The 19419-nt window shown below is 38.2% G+C and overlaps 1 protein-coding gene across 2 annotated transcripts in view; it reads right to left on the bottom strand.

Annotated features, from left to right (window-relative positions):
• Taf4b (TATA-box binding protein associated factor 4b) overlaps positions 1 to 19419 on the bottom strand; it is a 119477-nt gene that overhangs the window by 27777 nt on the left and 72281 nt on the right. For both annotated transcript variants that reach the window (XM_040757866.1, XM_040757867.1), the window contains exon 14: positions 8636 to 8740. In XM_040757866.1, the coding sequence (XP_040613800.1) occupies positions 8636 to 8740 (105 nt within the window). The remainder of the gene's footprint in view (positions 1 to 8635; positions 8741 to 19419) is intronic.

Raw genomic sequence — 19419 nt, 5'->3', positions numbered from 1 at the left:
ACCCTTGCATATGGTTTCAAGTCTAGAGAAAAAGACTAGTAGATTCAAGTATAAATTTCTAGCTGTGTAGCATAATCTGACCTCAAGAAGAACTGGTTTTCCCTTCAATTAAAGGTCTTCAGGTCACCAGGCGATAGTGTCTCATGCCTTTAATCCCAGTGTTTTTGAGGCAGAAACAAGTGGATCTCTGTGAGTTCAAGGCTAGCCTGGTCTACACAGAGAAACCCTATGTTGAACTTCCCCTCCCCAAACAGCAAGTCTGTGAACTGGCTTATGTCTGTGGGTTGACTGACTTTACCAAATTAATCCAAGTCATTTTTTTGATCATCAGACCTAGAAGATTCTTATTCATAAAATTGACTTAATAGGCTGCTTATTAATTTCATACTTGTGAATTCTCAGAATCTCTGTAGCTCAAACTATAGTGACTACTGTATTGGCTTTGCTGGCCATTAAAGTCACTATATTCATCTGTTTTTAGCAATTTAGAGCCACTACTGGCTTCTATCACCTGGAATCCCATTATTACCAGTAAGTTCAAGGAACGTAGTATGACAGTGTATACTCCTACCATAATTATTAGCATAAAGCAGAGACAGAATTTTTTAAGGATGTTGACCTTCCATCAAGTACATATCCTCATAGTTATGATTTTAAAGAGTGTCCTCAAGAGAACCAACTCCTACAAGTTATCATCTGGCCTCCACATGCAGGTCATAGCGTGCACATGGGCACATAACATAAAGGAGTAAGTTTTTTTTTTTTTAAGTATCCTCTGGATCTACTCATAAGACAAGTGATCAATTCTAACATGAGAAATCCCCTCCAGGATCTTAATCTCTTCAGCCTCTGTAAAGAACGTGTAATATACAAATATCGCAAGTTATTTACAATTAATCTATTTCCTATTCTGTTTTGCATGGTATAGACTGACTACCCATCGAGCTTTAATTCAGCCAACTGAAAACCTGCTCAAGTCACTCCTAGCCCACTGACATAAACCTTTTGTCTAAAATCACTGCTTAATCAATGAATTTGGCCTGATCCAAGCTACAGATTCCTTCTACTCTGACCCCACCATTTAAGATCTATTCTCACACTATCTCTTGGGCAACGGCAGGCAAAAAACTATCTCTTAGAATGGCCAGGGCCAGTTCTAAGGAAGATCAGTTAACCTTTTCAAGACAACCACCCTAAGAGAAGCCAAAGCAGATTCCCTGGGAGATCAACCTCTTTCACATAGGGCTAGAAGGATTCGTTTAAATGTTATGTAGCACTGTGGCATTCAAGGTACCCAGTTAATAGGAATCTACCTACATTCCCATCCCAATGTTTAGTGTTCCATCCTTTCCCCCAAAGTGTTAAACGTTAACACTACACAGCTGGAAATTCAATTCATTGTAGACTTTGGATTTGGTTTCAAAAAATCTGTGCCTTTGGCTACAAAAGATCAAAGTTTCTTTTAGGGCAACCAAGGGCTTTAACTTCCTTTTGCAGTTTCTGAGCTCAGAATTTAAAGCCTCTTTCTTCTTTTAGTCCTACAGTATACCTTGAAGAGAACAATCTACGGCATTATTCTTGTTTTTGTTAATGCAGACTTGGCTCTGTAAAAACCTTGACTCCTTATTTGTAGTGTGCAAAGTGTAAATGTACCTTGCTTGCCACTTAGTATCATCTGTGTCTCTGCTATCTAATTAGACCAGAGAACCAATTTTATAAAACCTAGAACTAACTTAAGAACTTATCCTTAAGGTTCTACTCCTTTACAGCTACTTATGGCACATATTTCTGACTAGTACTTGGTTAAAAAAAAATCATTAACTATGATACAGGTAGTACCTCATAGCCCATGAAAACCAGAAGCTATATGAGAAAAGGAATTCTGGGAAGCACGGTATCAATTTAGCAATATAATACAATACAATGCCAGCGTATTATCTTGACCTTTTTCTTTCTTAAATTTTTTTGGAGTATCCTGACTTTAAAATTCACAACCCTCGGGCTGGAGGGATAGCTCAGCCATTAAAGGCAGGCTCACAACCAAAAAATAAAATTCACAACCCTCCTATTTATTTCTTATATCTTTAAAAAATTGTGTGTGTACATGCATGCACATGAAAATGCACACATGTATGTGTAAGCATAGCTGGTCAGAGGACTGTTTCTGGGTGTCAGTTCTAGCCTTTACCTTGTTGATATAGGGTCTCTCTAGCAGTCTACCAAACAAAATTCCACTGATGTCTTTGTCTCCATCACACTGTTGGAGTGCTAGGACCACAGATGTATGCCACAACATCAGGAATGCTAGGACCACAGATGGATGCCACAACATCAGGAGTGCTAGGACCACAGATGTATGCCACAACATCAGGAATGCTAGGACCACAGATGTATGCCACAACATCAGGAATGCTAGGACCACAGATGTATACCACAACATCAGGAATGCTAGGACCACAGATGTATACCACAACATCAGGAGTGCTAGGACCACAGATGTATGCCACAACATCAGGAATGCTAGGACCACAGATGGATGCCACAACATCAGGAGTGCTAGGACTACAGATGTATACCACAACATCAGGAGTGCTAGGACCACAGATGGATGCCACAACATCAGGAATGCTAGGACCACAGATGTATACCACAACATCAGGAGTGCTAGGACCACAGATGGATGCCACAACATCAGGAGTGCTAGGACCACAGATGTATGCCACAACATCAGGAGTGCTAGGACCACAGATGTATACCACAACATCAGGAGTGCTAGGACCACAGATGTATACCACAACATCAGGAGTGCTAGGACCACAGATGGATGCCACAACATCAGGAGTGCTAGGACTACAGATGTATACCACAACATCAGGAGTGCTAGGACCACAGATGTATACCACAACATCAGGAGTGCTAGGACCACAGATGTATGCCACAACATCAGGAGTGCTAGGACCACAGATGTATGCCACAACATCAGGAGTGCTAGGACCACAGATGTATGCCACAACATTAGGCTCTTTGTTGTTTTTGTTTGTTTGTTTGTTTGTCTTTAATGTGAGTCCTATCAGATCAAACTCAGGTCATTAGGCTTTGAATATTGGGACCAGCTCAAATATTTCCCTAGTCCTTATTGCTTATTTTGGTCACTACTTTCAAAAAAAAAACTTAAGAATTAACTTTTTTCTGGTTGAGGTTGTAACTCAATAGTAGTGTCTGCCTAGCATATACAAACCCCTAGATTCAATTGTGTGGGGGTGGGGGGGGCAATTAACTCATAAAGATTTTAAAATAGCAAGCACTCAATACTAACTTATCAAACCAATGTTAATTATTTTATTCAGCTATCTAAGGGGTCAGGAATTAATAAAACTAAAGAGAACTTATACAACATACAATACATTTTACTACTTTTGTTATTATGTTAACACTGATTTATAGATAACTTTCAATTTTTCTTCAAACAGGCTCAGTTTACTTCTTATATATAAAGAATTGTATGCTTGCCCCTTTAAGACAGTGGTGGGATCAAGTCATGTTTCCCTGCAGGCTCTTCCTAACAGAGTTGAGAACTCTCTGTCCTGTGTCCTAACAGCAGCCTCTGACTTACATTACTAACCAGGTCCTGGCTCTTCCATGCTCCTGCTTACATACTCTATGTTGACCCAAATCACGTGATCTGAAATTTCCCACCAGACCCCACAAAACCTATATTAAAAAGTCTGATACTTCCCTCCTCTATTCCCCCCTCTTTTTTCTTTTCTGTTACTCTTATTCTTTATGAAGCTCCTCTCCAGGCTTTCAAAAGAAGCTGCTGTTTCCATTTAAGACGCTCATCATGATTTGGCCTTTCTCATATATTGTGCCATTTACTGCTTAATGCTTCACCTGCCACCTTGAGGCCCCATCACAGCCTGGAGGCCCTTTCTCTAAGTAAACCTCACTCCTGAAAGAAATCAGGTATTAGCTTTCCCTTTCTCTGGACTGACTGCTGTTGTTTTATCATTATTTCTTTATTATTATATTTAACATATAACAGATGTAACATAAAATTCTGTTAAACCCTGGTGTATCTTTGTATTTTTAATACAGTAGAGTCTAATAAGATCATCTCACGGTCCAAAGGACTAGAGGTGTTTAGTAGGGTAGAACTATATGACTTGTGTTTTTTGGACCCCAGGTATGGGTACCCAAAACTGACTAAGAAAACAAGTAGAAAGAATTCTAAATTAAGATTCATTTATAGCATCATCATTCATTTATCCTTACTTTTATTGCAGTTTCTTCATTTATAACCTTTTGAAAATCTTCTTCCTCCTACCCAAGCTGTCACTCCCAAACAAACTACCCTAAAATAACTTGAAAAACAAGTCAGAGTTAGGCGGAAAATAAGCTACTATATCACTCACATTAACAGGACCCTAAGTTTTATTCTAAAATGTTTTATCTGAATACCTACAACAGAAAGTGCTGTATTTTTGCATTTTAATACTGCGGTGTGTTTTCGCCCTCTACATGCTACGTTGCCACAGCTAGCAAAGGGAGAAAAGGAGTGCCACGAATCCCGAATCTGGAATTTCAGCTACTACTCCCTTCCATAGATCAAGAGAAAGCATGGCTTCATGATCAGCTTCTAAGAGAAGGTCACCATCCATGATGGGGTAGAACTTTGAGATGATGCAGCTGCTTCAGGACTCTATAAGTAACTCCTCACCTGTGCTGTCTAAAATTTGCAAAAAAGTCAAATGAAATTAAAGTGAGGGCCTAGACCACTGGTTCTCAACCTGTGAGTCATAACCCTTTGGGGTCTAATGATCCTTTCACAGGGGTTGCATATCAGATATTTGCCTTATAATTCATAACAGTAGCAAAAGTACAGTTATGAAGTAGTAGCAAAAGTAATTGTACGGTTGGGGTCCCCACAACATGAGGCACTGTATTAAAGGGCTGCAGCATTAAGAAGGTTGAGATCCACTGACCTAGAGTTTAATGATCATTATTTCAAACTCGCTCTGAGTTATCTGAGCTGAAACAATGATATTCTATTATAATGACAAAGATAAACTATTAAGCCCTTACTTGATAGTAGAATTTATAAAAATTAATCCATAAAGCATGACAAAGCAAGGGCTATACCATTTCAACCTACTGGGATAATTGAGAGATGAAGACTTAAAGGACTTCTTCAAATTTAAAAGTTTACCAGAGTAAAGCTCAGACCTGCACATGTACTTACTTATTACCCCATGTGCTGCAATGAGTTCTCACCAGGAAAGACTTTGTTATGTAATGTCACTAGGATAGGACAGGAAGTCCAGGAGCCTATAAACCATTCTTTTACTTCTTCTTCTTCTTCTTCTTTTTTTTTTTTTTTTTTGGTTTTACGAGACAGAGTTTCTCTGTATTGTTTTGGAGCCTGTCCTGGAACTTGCTTGGTAGACCAGGCTGGGTCTCAAACTCACAGAGATCCACCTGCCTCTGCCTCCCCAGTGCTGGGATTTAAAGGCGTGTGCCACCACCGCCCGGCTAGACCATTCTTGAATGAGTTACAATATTAAACATAGTTACTAAGTGGGTGGAAAGATTTATTCTTGACACAAAAGGAAAAAGTAGAGTAATAAGTCCTGTTCATAGTCATATACTTAATGAAATATCATGCTCCATCTTGATATTTATACAGATTTATGTACATATGAGCAAAAAACAAAGGGTAGTGGGTTGTCTAATGCTAGGAACATAGAAAACAATTTCTCTGCTAAACTAGAATTATCATATGTTTAAATATATTAGGATCTAAAACATTGAGGACATTAAGCTGTCAAATAAGCCAGTAGTGAAAGGAATAATACTGTCTAATTCCACTTTTGCATAGTCAAATTTATAGAAGAAGAGTTGTGAGGTTTACAAGGAATTCAGGGAATGGAGAGATGGGAATTGTTAAATCAGTGTAGTGTTTGAGTCTTACAAGATATAAAAGTATTTGAGATCTTTCAATAATGTGACTATGTTTAATATTAATTACCTATACATTTAAAATGGTTCATATAGTATTTTAAAAAAGGTTTCAGGAATAAAATATTAATCGATATAGAGGAGCAAAGATGTATCTCACTGATAGACTATGTAAGACTCACAATGTAATCCATAGAACTAACAATAATAACAAACTAACTAAAATATATACCAGAAGATTAGTCTCTTTGTATTGCCCAATAAAATAGTCAGTAGCCACAAGTGAATATTAAAATTCAATGGTCATATAAAAGTTGAGAATTTCCTCCCTTATGCTAGCCTCATTTCAGAACTAAACAACAAATGTAACAGACACAAAATATTTTTACTCACAGCAAAGTCTACTAGGACAGGTTCATGGTGTGCATAAACAATCCTAATACAAATGAATTTAATTCAAAATTGTAGGTAATAAGGCATTTCAAATCAGTAAGTTAAGAATCATTGAATAAACAGTGTTAACTAGTTATTGGGACCAAGGAGATGAAACTAAATGCACATTAACAACCTTCCCCACCTTTGAGATAACCTTATTATATAAGCTAGGCTGGCTGTGAACTCCTGGCTTCACTGAGACTGTAGGTATATGCACCATTACCGTGGTTAAATGACATTTCAGCTCTTATTTAGAGATTTAGGAATAAACTGAAACCAAATTTATCCTTTCTTGAGAGGAAAGATTCATTCAATCTCACAGTTTCAGAGAGCTCAATTCATCAGAACAGGGAAAACGTGGTAGAGCAGAAAAGTTCACTACACTGAGCCAGAAAGAAACACTGGATCAACATAGAAGGCCCAGTGTTCAGAACCCCGCACCATGAAAAAAAGCTAAAAAAATTTTTTTAAAAATATATAGACCTAAAAAGTACAATGTGAAAATACTAAAAGTATTTGCATGTAATTCTAGTAAAAAAAAAAAAAGGGCTTTCATAGACAGGATGGCTATGAAAGTTTAGAAGCAAGCTGAGGCAGAAGGATCCAAGTTCAAGGCTAGCCTGTGTTACACAGTGAGACCCTGTTTAAAAATAAAACAAAAAGAAACAAAACAGATAGGGATTTCTAAAAAGAATATAAACCAAAAAGGCAATAATATAAACCCGATTTTTTAAAAAATTAAAGCCTTCAAATGTAAAGTAAAGCAAGTAAACAAACAAATAAGCACATTTCAGATGAATAAATACCAGAAAAACAAAAGAAAATGAGAGGAAAGGTTTCTATTTCTTTAATTAATTGTAAAGCATAATTCAGTGGGAAAAAGAAAAATTGGTGAGTGACAATTGATGAGAAATAAGTCTCCTTATTCCTTATTTACACTATTAGGGATTATCAAAAATCAACCAATAGTATTTATTAATAAAATGCTACTGGCTTTTGGATTGACTTTAAAACAACCCAAAGGGGTAAAAGCCTTACCTGAGAGAGCTGGTGCAGACATAAAAGAAGCACAGTAGGCAAAATTGATAGATGACAGAGCAGGAAGATGTAGACAGTAAGAAAAAGTAGACAGGAGTTCATTATGCTGTTCTTCCTACCTTTGTGTATGCCTCAGTTTTTCTAGTAAATTTTTTTCCAGATATGGGTACTTTCTAACCCAATCAAGTATTTCCAGAATTCCACTTACACAACAATTTAAGTAAAAGGAAATCCTAAGAAGCAATGAAAGCAAAGGCCTAAAAATGTCCAGAGTACTTAGTGCAAAAGCGGTTGAATAAATTATGATTCATTTAAATGCTGTACTGTCATATATCCATATTAAAAAATTTCAAGGTACAGTGGTGCATATTTGTCATCCCATCATTCCTAAGGAGAAATGGAACGTGGAGACAGGATTACCACCTGGAAGCTTGCAGGCCAGATAACCTGCAGTAAGCAATTCAACAACTAAAACAAGCAAGACCCTGCTTTGAAAAAGTGGAAAGTGAGAACTCGGTCCTGCCAGCTGTTCACTGATATGAGCATTTGGGCAACAACCCACTCACATAGACAATCATACTCAAAGTAATTAAAATGTAAAAATGGTATTTAGGAAAGAATAACTAAGCCATATAAACACATTTTGTGCTCAGGTAGAAGAGGGCAAATGCAGTCTTAGTACTGAGATAAGTTTAGATTAAGAGAAAGGAGATTATATAAAAATGTTAAAAGGGGCCTACAGCAATGGATCAGCCCTGAAGATTCTGTACTGCTCTTGCGGAAGAACCAAGTTCAATTTTTAGTGCCCTTGTCAGATGGTACAAAACCACTTGTAACATAATCTCCAGGGGAGCTGACACCCTCTGTCCACTACAGTAATCTATATTCACAGGCACCAACACACGCACACACATCAAAAATATTTGCAAATGTTAGAATACAGAGATTTTTAAAAACAGGTGATACTTAGTATACCTGGAGAGAGTGCCTACAAAGGAGAACAGAATATGTAACAATGAAGTTGAAAGAGCATACATGTTTTTAAAAAACTGACAAAATTTAAAAATAAAATTGGCAAAGAAGAATTTGAAGAAAAATTTGGTGTCATATAGAGCAGGATAGACTATTTCCATGCCTTGCAAATTTTGTTTTCTTTTTGGCTTATTTTCTGTACATTAAAAAAAATAAATAACCCTGTTATCAGTACCTCGTTTCCTGATTCTAGTGATCTCTTCTTCCGTGGTCCAATAGCTGCAAGAGCTGTGAGATTAGCGTCTCTGTATTGGATCTGGGCCAGCTCCAACTGCTGCAACTAGAAGATGAGGGGAAAGAGAAAGTACATGTTTACACAGATGCTCAGGGAGAAAGAAAATGATCATGAAACCAGTTTCTGTATTTATCCCCAAATTATAGAATAAATTTAATTTTGACTCCTTTGCAGTCAAGGGCACAACTGTGATGTCTTGACTCCACTAACTCCTAGTCCCTAATCTTTACAAAGAAGAGACAGCTCAGGAAGAGGAAGTGCAGTCAGAAAAGAAAAGGAAATCAGAATAGTACATGTACACTACAGAGCACAGTTCTACTATGTTGTATGACTTACAAGCTATTCTCTTAACCTTCACAAACACAGTGAAAGGGTAATTCACTGACTCTCAAACAGGAAAAAAATTGCACAGTAAGTTTCTAAGAGATTAGTGAGACTTCAAAGAAATCACCCAATGAAGAGGTAGAACCAATAATTAGAGACAAATGTTACCACTACATTCGCTCTGTTTTTGTCCCCATAGATTTACTCTTTATTTGTCTTCATGGTAAAAATCTTGAGTGATGTAGCTTAGTCTGGAATAGCCAAAACTACAAGGTGCAATTTCAGTATTTGGGAAACAATACAGAAGGTAATCATAAATGAGGTCTTATGAAAAAGGACTTCATCAACATGATTGTGTGAAAATGGTTATGTGGGTTTTTTTTATAAAGACAAAGTAAAAATAAAATGCCACTGCATAAGTCCTTCAGCTTTTCTAGAAAAGGAAAAATGTTCAGTACTCATAAAAACCTTACTAATATGTAAGGCAAAAATGTTGTTGAGACAGAATGACAGTCACACTCCAACAGGGTCAAGACAGTCCACTAAGAAAAACTTACACTGGGAATATTCTTTAGAAAAACCAACAAAAGAACAAGTACGAACCAAAGTTTAAACACAAAACAAGGTGAGGATGAGAGCACTGGGACCATCTGTGAGGAATGGAACACCATCAGCTCATCAAACACTGAATCAGCTCTCACCTTCACCTTAGACATCCTAGCTTCCAGAGCTGTGAGAAATAAAATCCTGTTAAAAATAAGCTAAGGGGTTTTGATATAGCAGCATAAATATATTAGACAACAATTAATCAAAGTAAGTAAACTAGGAATTATATTTATTTGCTCCAAAAATTACAGGACAGACATCCTTTTTAAGCTATAGGTCTTCTTATAAATAAATTGTTAGGTAAGAGTTTTCAGAAGTTGTAAGATCTTTTGTTGCTGTTGGCCTTTTTAATAAAACTATAGTCAAGGGTCTGATGCTGTCACAATCTAGAACTTCTATGTACCCCCCCAAAATTTAATCTACCCTGCAGCACAAATCAAATAAAAATATATTTTAAAGGCCTTCCCTAAAGAGATATGGTATCTTAAAAATAGTCATATCAAATAAGAACTTCCTCCCACCCCTGCAAATAAAGTTTTAAAACTGAACATGTAAATAACTCCTTTATACATAATGTTTTAAACAATCCCCCCAAAAAACCAAGCTAACAAAAATACCTAGAAACTGACCATAGTTTTAGTTGCTTCTATAGTTATAACACTTTCTCAGAAACAATATAGTTTAGCACAAAGCAAAAAAAAAAAAAGAAAGAAAGAAAGAAAGAAAGGAATAAAAAAAGAAACGAAAAGTAAAGAAAAAACAGACACAACTGAACAAGAGAAAGTTCTGGGCATTAATATAGATTTGATATAACTGTAGCTGAAGTTGAAGACAACATGAAGCTCAGAAAAAAATTCAAGAGGACTGAAAGATTATCAATGCATAAAAGCTAAATTACCTATAAAAACAGCAACAACAATCCCCCTTTCTCTCTCTCTCTCTCTCTCTCTCTCTCTCTCTCTCTCTCTCTCTCTCTCTCTCATACACACACACACACACACTGTTATGGCTTATGGCAGCAGGCAAGATGGCTCGTGAATAGATAAAATGCTGGGAGACAAGTCTGATGACCTGAGGTGCAATCCTTGTGATCCACATGGTAGAAAAGAGAATCAGTTTCCCAAGTTGTCTTCCGACCTCCACAAGTGAGTTGTGACTTGATAGTATGTACACACACACACACACACACAAATGTAAGACAAAACAAAAAAAAAAACACAAACCAAATCCCCCCCCCCTTTTTTTTGTTTTTTCGAGGCAGGGTTTCTCTGTGACTTTGGAGGCTGTCCTGGAAGTAACACTTGTAGACCAGGCTGTCCTCGAACTCACAGAGACCCTGCCTGCCTCTGCCTCCCGAGTGCTGGGATTAAAGGTGTGCGCCACCACCACCCAGCCAAAATCTCCCTAATTTTAATGAATGCATTCAGCAAAACTACAAGATACAAAGTTCCCAAAACAATAATAATCATCTTCCCAAATATCAGTAGAAACAGATACACTGAAATTAAATACTGGGGAATAAATCAATTATTTATAGCCATCTCTAGCAGAGCACCCATCTAGTATTGTGAGGCCTGGGTTTAATCCCTAGAACCCAACTTCCCTACCTTATACACCAAAAGGAATTCCTGCAAATTGACTCAATGATCTAATATAATTCCAGTAAGTCTTCCTGATGAATAGGGACAAACTGATTTTAGGGTTTATATGGGGGACAGAGTTATTAATTCAGGAGAGGGTACTTGCTTAGCATACATGGAAACTACTCAGCACTGCAAAAGAAAATGCTGTATGGTAATCACCAGGGCTACAAGGAATAAATAGAACCCTGGGAGATCTCCTGGAAGATGGTGCTACGTAAATGACCACAAAGGATCAGACTGATAGAAGACTTTGGGCATCTGCCTTCCCACCTTGGGAATGCCCCACCCCCACTTTTAGAAGAAAGTACTTCTTTTCTATTACACACAAAATCTGTCCTTATTGCCTGAATGTCTAACATTATAGCCATTCAAAAAAAAAAATGGAGGAGTAAGTGGATATCCATATATAAAATAAAGTTTCAAAACATTCAATCTGGACCTGAACTTCAAATGTTATACAAAAATTAACTCAAGGTATAAAAAGCATAAACTTACATAAAAAGCATAGAGAAAATATTCATAGTTGGAATCTAGCAAAGACTTCTTAGATATGGCATATCTATCCATAGCAGCACTGATTTTCACCAAAATTAAAATCTTCCGATCTGTGACGGATAAATTTAAGAAAAAGAAATGCTAGTTTTATGTCAACTTGATGCAAGCTGGAGTCATTTAATGCTCCCACCAGACTGGACACTGATGTACTTTCTTAACTGATGACTGACATGGAGGGCCCAACTCACTATGGGTGGTGCCACCCCTGGGCTGGTGGTCCTGGGTGGTGTAAAAAAAGCTGGGTAGCAAGCCATGAAGAGCAAGCCAGTGTGTAATGACCCTTCACAGCCTCTACTTCAGTTCCTACATGCAATTTCCTGACTGGAGCTGCTACCTCAAACTCCCTTCATGATGGACTGTGATTGGGATGTATATACTTAAACACTTTCCTCTCCAAACTGCTGTTTACGGTCATGTTTGTAATAACAGCAATGAAAACTGTAACTGAGACAGAAATTGGTACCTACAGAAGATCTTATCATGTGTCTTAGGGAAGATTGTGGAAGGACTTTGGAACTTTGGGCTAGAAAAACCAATGAAAACTCAAGCTTAATGGGCTGTTGTCAAAGAAGCTTGGAAGGTAAGAACACAGAAAGCACTACAGATAATGGAGACTTGGCTGGTGAAGTTTCAGGGAGAAGTCAAGACTTTGCTGAGATAGATCATTTATGTGCCATTCTAAAATAATCTGTAGTTCTGGTCAGTTGGAGCTGATTAACAAAAGACCAGCACCACTAAGTGAAACCTTTGCTTTATTGAGAAAAACCAGTGTTGGTTAGCCAGGGTTAAGAAATGCATAGTTAAAACCCCCCAAAAAAACAAAAAAAAAACAAAAAACAAAAAGCTGGGCAGTGGTGGTGCGCACCTTTAATCCCAGCACTTGAGAGGCAGAGGCAGGTGGACCTCTGTGAGTTCAAGACCAGCCTGGTCTATAAGAGCTAGTTCCAGGACAGCCTTCAAAGCCACAGAGAAACCCTGTCTCGAAGAACCAAAACAAAAATCAAAAAACAAAAAACCCAAAAACCAAAAAGCAAGACATGCATAGTGATTAACAAGGGACTAGCAAAGATTGTAAATCTGGGAGTGCTTCCACAGGAAGGCAGGGAGGCGGTGTGATCCACTGGGGACTGAGGCTGTATTTCATGCTGGCAGCTAAACTTGGTAATGTGTAAGAATCACTCAGATGGTCTGGGCATAGTAGCCCATGCCTTTAATCCCAGAACTGGAGAAAGAGAGGCAGAAGGATCCCTGTGAGTTTCAAGGCCAACCTGACCTGCAGGATGTTGGTCTACATTGAGTTCTAGGAAAGCCAGAGCTACATAGTGAAACTCTGTCTCAAAAAAACCACAGACATACAGACAGACAGACAGACAGACACACACACACACACACACACACACCAGGGAGGGAAAGAGAGTGCAAAGGAGAAAAGGGAGAGAGAGAATATTGCTCAGATGGTACTAATTTTGAAGGCATGAAGGAGTAATGGAGAGTAGCTAAGGCTTATAAGGCTTGGCACTATGTGTCAGGGCTACTGGGGAAGGTAAAGCCCAGTTCCAGAGACCCCAGCATTCTGGAGATGACAGCACCATGGGACAATCCAGGACATGCAGTCCCTATAAATGGCAGAATCAGAGACGTGTGCCTAGGTAATGAAAACTAGGCATTTGAGAGTGAGTAATTTACCTGGCTAGAATTTAGTTTTGCTTTAATCTGATTATGACTGTGTTCTGGTTCCCCCTTCTTGGAATAAGAAGGAATGTAACATATATTTATATATTTAAATATACATATGAAACCCCAGTTGAGAAACTCTGAACTTTTAAGTGAGATTTTTTTTATAGACAACTCTCACTGGGTGGAGCTTATTAGTCGGCTAGACTGGCTGGACAGCAAGTTCTAGTGATCTAAATTTTCCTCTAAAAGTTTGTTTATTACAAACTTTTTAATCACAGTGATCAAAATAAAACAAACAAAAATAACAGCAAGGAAAAAAAACAAAACAAAACAAACAAACAAACAAACAAAAAAAACAGGGCTGGAGAGACAGCTCAGCAGTTAAGAGCACTGAGGATCTAGAGGATCCGAGTTCAATTCCCAGCACCCACATGGCAGCTCACAACTGTCTGTAATTCCAAGATTGGACAACCTCACATAGACATACATGCAGGCAAAACACCAATGCATATAAAATAATTAGACAGAATATTTTTTAAAACACTGAATAAGACTTATTGATTAAATACACACTGGTGCAGTTCAAATATAACATATCCATCAACAGGCTATGGTGTTGACAAGGTAGGCACTATGTTGGAAGGGTTTAGAAACTTTAAGAAGGTAGACCCTAAGCCAGGCGGTGGTGGCACACGCCTTTAATTCCAGCACTCGGGAGGGCAGAGGCAGGCAGATTTCTGTGAGTTTGAGGCCGGGCTGGACCAATAAACCTCCAAAACAATACAGAGAAACCCTGTCTTGTAAAAACCAAAAAGAAGGTAGACCCTAACTCCAAAAAGTTAGCTTGTTCTTTGAGACTGATTTTGTCCTGAACTCTCCCTTCTCTTCTGTTTTCAGTTCTGCATGGCTGAGTACCCTCTACCACACATACAACCATTATGATGTTCTTCTTGTAGGGAGTCTAGAACCAAAAGATCTTGTAGACTGGAATTTAAACCATAGACTAAAACATCTTTCCTTTCATACATCCTTTTGTTAAGGTATTTGGTCAGAGCAAGAAGTAAGACTCATTATATGAAGACTCTAAGAGACCATGGATGCCAAACACTACCACAGAGCTATAGTAATAAAAACAGCCTGGTACTGGCATTAAAAAATACATATGGATCAATGGAATGGAGTAGAACTGAAGACCCTGACATTAATTCACACGCCTATGAACACCTGATTTTTGACAAAGAAGCCAAAATGGTACAATGGAAAAGGGAAAACATCTTTAACAAATGTTCCTGGCATAACTGGATGTCAACCTGCTAAAGACTGCAAATAGATCTACATCTATTGCCATGTACAAAATTCAAGTCCAAGTGGATCAAGAACCTCAACATAAATACAGCTACATTGAACCTGATAGAAGAGAAGGTGGGAAGTGGCCTTGAACACATTGGCACAGGAGACCTCTCCCTAAATATAAGACCAGTAACACAGATATTGAAAGCAATAATCAAAAAATGGGACATCCTGAAACTGAAAAGCTTTATTTAAGGCAAAGGACACTGTCAATAAGACAAAACGACAACCTACAGAATGGGAAAAGATATCACCAACCCCATATCTGACAGAGGGCTTATCTCCAAAACATAAAAAGAACTCAAGAAACTAGACATCAAAATACAAAATAACCCAATTGAAAAATGGGGTACAAAAGTAAACAGAGAATTCTTACCAGAAGAATCTCAAATGGCCAAAAGACATCTAAGGAAATGCTCAATACCCTGAATCATCAGAGAAATGCAAATCAAAACAACTCTGAGATACCATCTTTTACCTGCCAGAAAGGCTATGATCAAAAATATTGAGGACAGCTTATGTTGAATAGGATATGGAGTGAGGGGAACATCTTCTACTGCTGGTGGGAATACAAACTTGTACAGCCACTTTGGAAATCAGTATGTAGCTTTTTAGAAAATTGGAAATCAGTCTACCTCAAGACCCAGCAATACCACTCTTGGGCATATGCCCAAAGGATGCTCAATCATACCAAAGGACATTTGCTCAACTATGTTCATAGCAGCATTATTCATAGTAGAAAGAACCTGGAAACAACCTAGATGCCCCTCAACCGAAGAATGGATAGAGAAAATGTGGTACATTTACACAGTGGAGTGCTACTCAGATGTAAAAAATGATGACCTCATGAAATTTGCAGGCAAATGGATGGAACTAGAAAAAAACATCCTGAGTGAGGCAACCCAGAATCAGAAAGACAAACAAAGTATGTATTCACTCATAAGTGGATATTAGATGTAAAGCAAAGGATAACCAGACTACAATCCACAGCTCCAAAGAGCTAGGTAACAAGAACCCTAAGAGGGATACATAATCACTCTGGGAAGGGGAATTAGATGAGATCTACTGGGGATGGGGATGGGGATGGGGGTGGGGGTGGGGGTTAAGGGGTGGGGGGTGATTAGGGACAGGGAGGAGAAGATGAGAACATAAGGGACCAGGATGGTTGAGGTGGGGAGGGATGCAGTGGAAGAGCAATCAAATAGACATCTTAAAAGAGAAAGCCACTATGGGGTTAGGGAGATACCTGGTGCTAGGGTAATTGCCAAGAATCCACAAGGATGACCCTAACTAAGACTCTCAGAGATAGTGGAAAGGGTACCTGAACTGGCCTACCCCTACAATCAGATTGGTGAATACCCCATCTATCTTTGTAGAGCTTTCATCCAGCAATTGATGGAACCAGACTGGAAATCAGGTTGAAGAAAGGCAGGAATACATGAGCAAGGCAGGTCAAGATCATGATGGAGAATCTACAGAGACAGCTGAAGCAAGCTCATGGAAACCCATGAACTCTAAATCTACAGCAGTAGAGACTCCAGAGGACTAAACTAGGCCCTCCATATGTAGGAGACAGTTGTGATTTTGGACTATCTGAGGGGTCCCTGACACTAGGACCATGATACAAAACTGGTACATAAGCTAGCTTGTTGGAGGCCTTTCCCTATGGTGGGATGCCATGCTCAACCTTAATGCATGGGAGAGGGGTTTGGGCCTGTCACAGCGTACTGTGTCAGACTTTGTTGGCTCCTTATGAGAGCCATTACCTGTGAATGGACTCGGGTGGGCTAGCAGGAAGGAGAGAGGGTGCAGGAGCAAGGGTGGAAGGAAGAACTGTGGTTGGAATGTATAATTAAATTAAAAAGAATAAATTATAAAAAAGAACTCAGACTACAAAAGACATACTTAATAATAAATACTTACATTTAATACTTATGAACTGTTTAGGATAAAAAATGTGCTAGTTATTTTAGTTTATCCTAAATAGCAATCCATTCATCTCCCCTATAGTTCTTCATCCAAATAAATACCCCTATCTCTCTTTACTAGTTTGGTGTCTGTGTGTGTGTGTGTGTGTGTGTGTGTGTGTGTGTGTGTGTGTGTGTCTGTGTGTCTGTGTGTCTGTCTGTCTGTCAGTCTGTCTTCTGAGGAAAAAATGATGAAATACAATACAAGTCTAATGCTAAGATTTTGATGGCATAACATTATCTGAAAGTTCCCTTGGCTCCTGTTTTTAAGCCTTTTTGGCTACATCGTTCCCTAAATTATGAATGCTTATTATAAGCAACACACTAATGCTACATTTAAATACAAAGAACAAAGGTCAGTTTCAAAGTGAAGTAGCATACTAACAGTAAGCACTAGACACATAGAAGACTGAATATGAAATAAATTAAAAACTTATGACTTCTAGCTCACAGCTGTTTCTTTTATGAAATGTGCCTACTTTTTCCAACAAGAGACTACTATGTCTACTATACATAGATCTTGCACCTCAAAATTAAGTATTTGTACATCCTTCTGGTGAATCTCTACTCTCAGTAAAGGTCTCCTGTAAAAAGAAGACTTGAAAATGTTTGTGGTAGCTTTCCTGGTCCCCAAAGAAACTTATAGAAGGATCACTGGATGATAATCCAATAATGCCAGTTCAAGACTCCAAATCTCAGGTCACAATGTTATACCTTCAAAACGGAGTATGAAAATAATATTTTTATTGCTTTAATTTTAAATAGCTTGCTTCACATGTCAATCCCAGTTCCCTCTCCCTCCCCTCTTTCCGCAACCCCCCCCCCGCCTCCCACCCTATCCCCACTTCCTTCCACATAGGGGATATCCAGAGTCTGTCATTTCACTCAGGGCAGGGTCCAGGCACTCCCCTAAGAGTCCAGGCTGAGAGAGCATCCCTCTTTGTGTTATGGACACACGAAGTCTGTTTGTATGCCAGGGATAAACACTGATCTATTGCCCAGGGCCCCATAGGTTGCCCAGAAAAATAATAAATTTTAAAAGATTCTTCTTTCTCTTCCTAGATCAATGATTCTATGCACAATCTGTCAAACAGCAGCAGCAACCAGACCCTCTGGAAATGCACATTTCCAGGATCTACACCACACCCACTCTATCATAAAATGCTTTATCCAGGAACCAGCACCTTGTACTTTCACAAACACTCCAGATAACCACATTCCAAGACTTTCAGTGCTTTGAATCATCTGTTTCTTTGTGATGGCAGACAAAAGTCCCTTATAATTTGTCATTTTAAGAATATATTATTTTGATTTCTATAAAATATCTCTATAATATATTTTAATGAAAAATTTGATTGCCTTGATCAATGTTCCACAAGTTCCTGGCACAAGCAAAACTAGTACTAAGCATAAAACACTACATTTTAACAGTTATCTTTAAGTATCATGCTTTATTGCTTCATATTTTTATTATTTCCACTTCAAAAATTTGTCAGTGCTGGACACAGAGGTTCATTCTTATCATCTTAGCACTTGGGAGACTGGGGCAAGATTATCATGAATTCCAGGATGACTTGTCTTATATAAAAACTAGGTATAGTATTACACATCTTTAATCCCAGTACTCAGAAAGTAGAGGCAGGTAGATATCTGTGGGTTTGAGGCCAACCTGGTCTACATAGAAAGTTCCAGAACTACATAAGGAGATGCTATCTCAAACAAACAGAACAAAACAATGTCCTCCCAGGTATAGTGATGTATACCTTTAATCCCAGAATTTGAGAGGCAGAAGCAGGAGGATCTCTATATGAATTCCAGGCCAGTCTAGTCTATACTGAGTGTATAAAGGCAGCCAGAAGTAAATAGCAAGACCCCGTCTCCAAAAAGAAGGAACAGCAGCAAAAGACCAAACTAATACATTCTGTACTGCCTTTCTTTTCCTTCCTATTCAGCAATGAGGCCTTATGTGCAGTACACAAAGTTTTCAGCTCATAATCTATTTAGAAAAAAATCCTATTTCAGAGTATCTTTCTAACCTGTTATGCATTTCAATCCCCCACAGGTTGCTATGCAATGTGCCAGCACATACATCATTGTACTCCTGTTCTTCCCTATTATTGTCTGATACAAAAATGAAAGGGAGATACAAAAAAACACACCTCAAGTGTTAAAAAGAAAATGAATGATTTGCACAGACCTACTAAACTAATTCTCAAATGAAGAAAAAAATAAATTCAAATGGGCATAAGGATATAAAAACATTTTTAAAACTTTTGGAAAAGTATCTATATACTCCCAAATTGCAACAGTGAAAACTGTTTCTTGAAGACAGAAAAAATAAAATTGTTTTTAGAGAGAGAAAATACAAAAACAAGACAAACAAACAGAAACCAGTGAGAATGGGAAAAGATACTCTTCAGATTTAAAATGTTTGAATTACAGAGACAGCCACAGACATTTGCCAGATAGCAGTAAGTTTTTCAAACGGATGATCTGTTGGGTCAATGGCCACAGTGTGCGCAGGAGCCACTGCCATAGACTGAGACTAGGCTAGGCAAACCCAAAGGGAGATAAGAATGGCAACATTTGAAGAAACACCTTC

This window comes from Mesocricetus auratus, unplaced genomic scaffold (genome assembly GCF_017639785.1).
Source record: "Mesocricetus auratus isolate SY011 unplaced genomic scaffold, BCM_Maur_2.0 Super-Scaffold_100015, whole genome shotgun sequence".
Lineage (NCBI taxonomy): Eukaryota > Metazoa > Chordata > Mammalia > Rodentia > Cricetidae > Mesocricetus > Mesocricetus auratus.
Note: the sequence above shows the minus strand (reverse complement) of the source record. Positions and strands in the feature narration are given on the sequence as shown.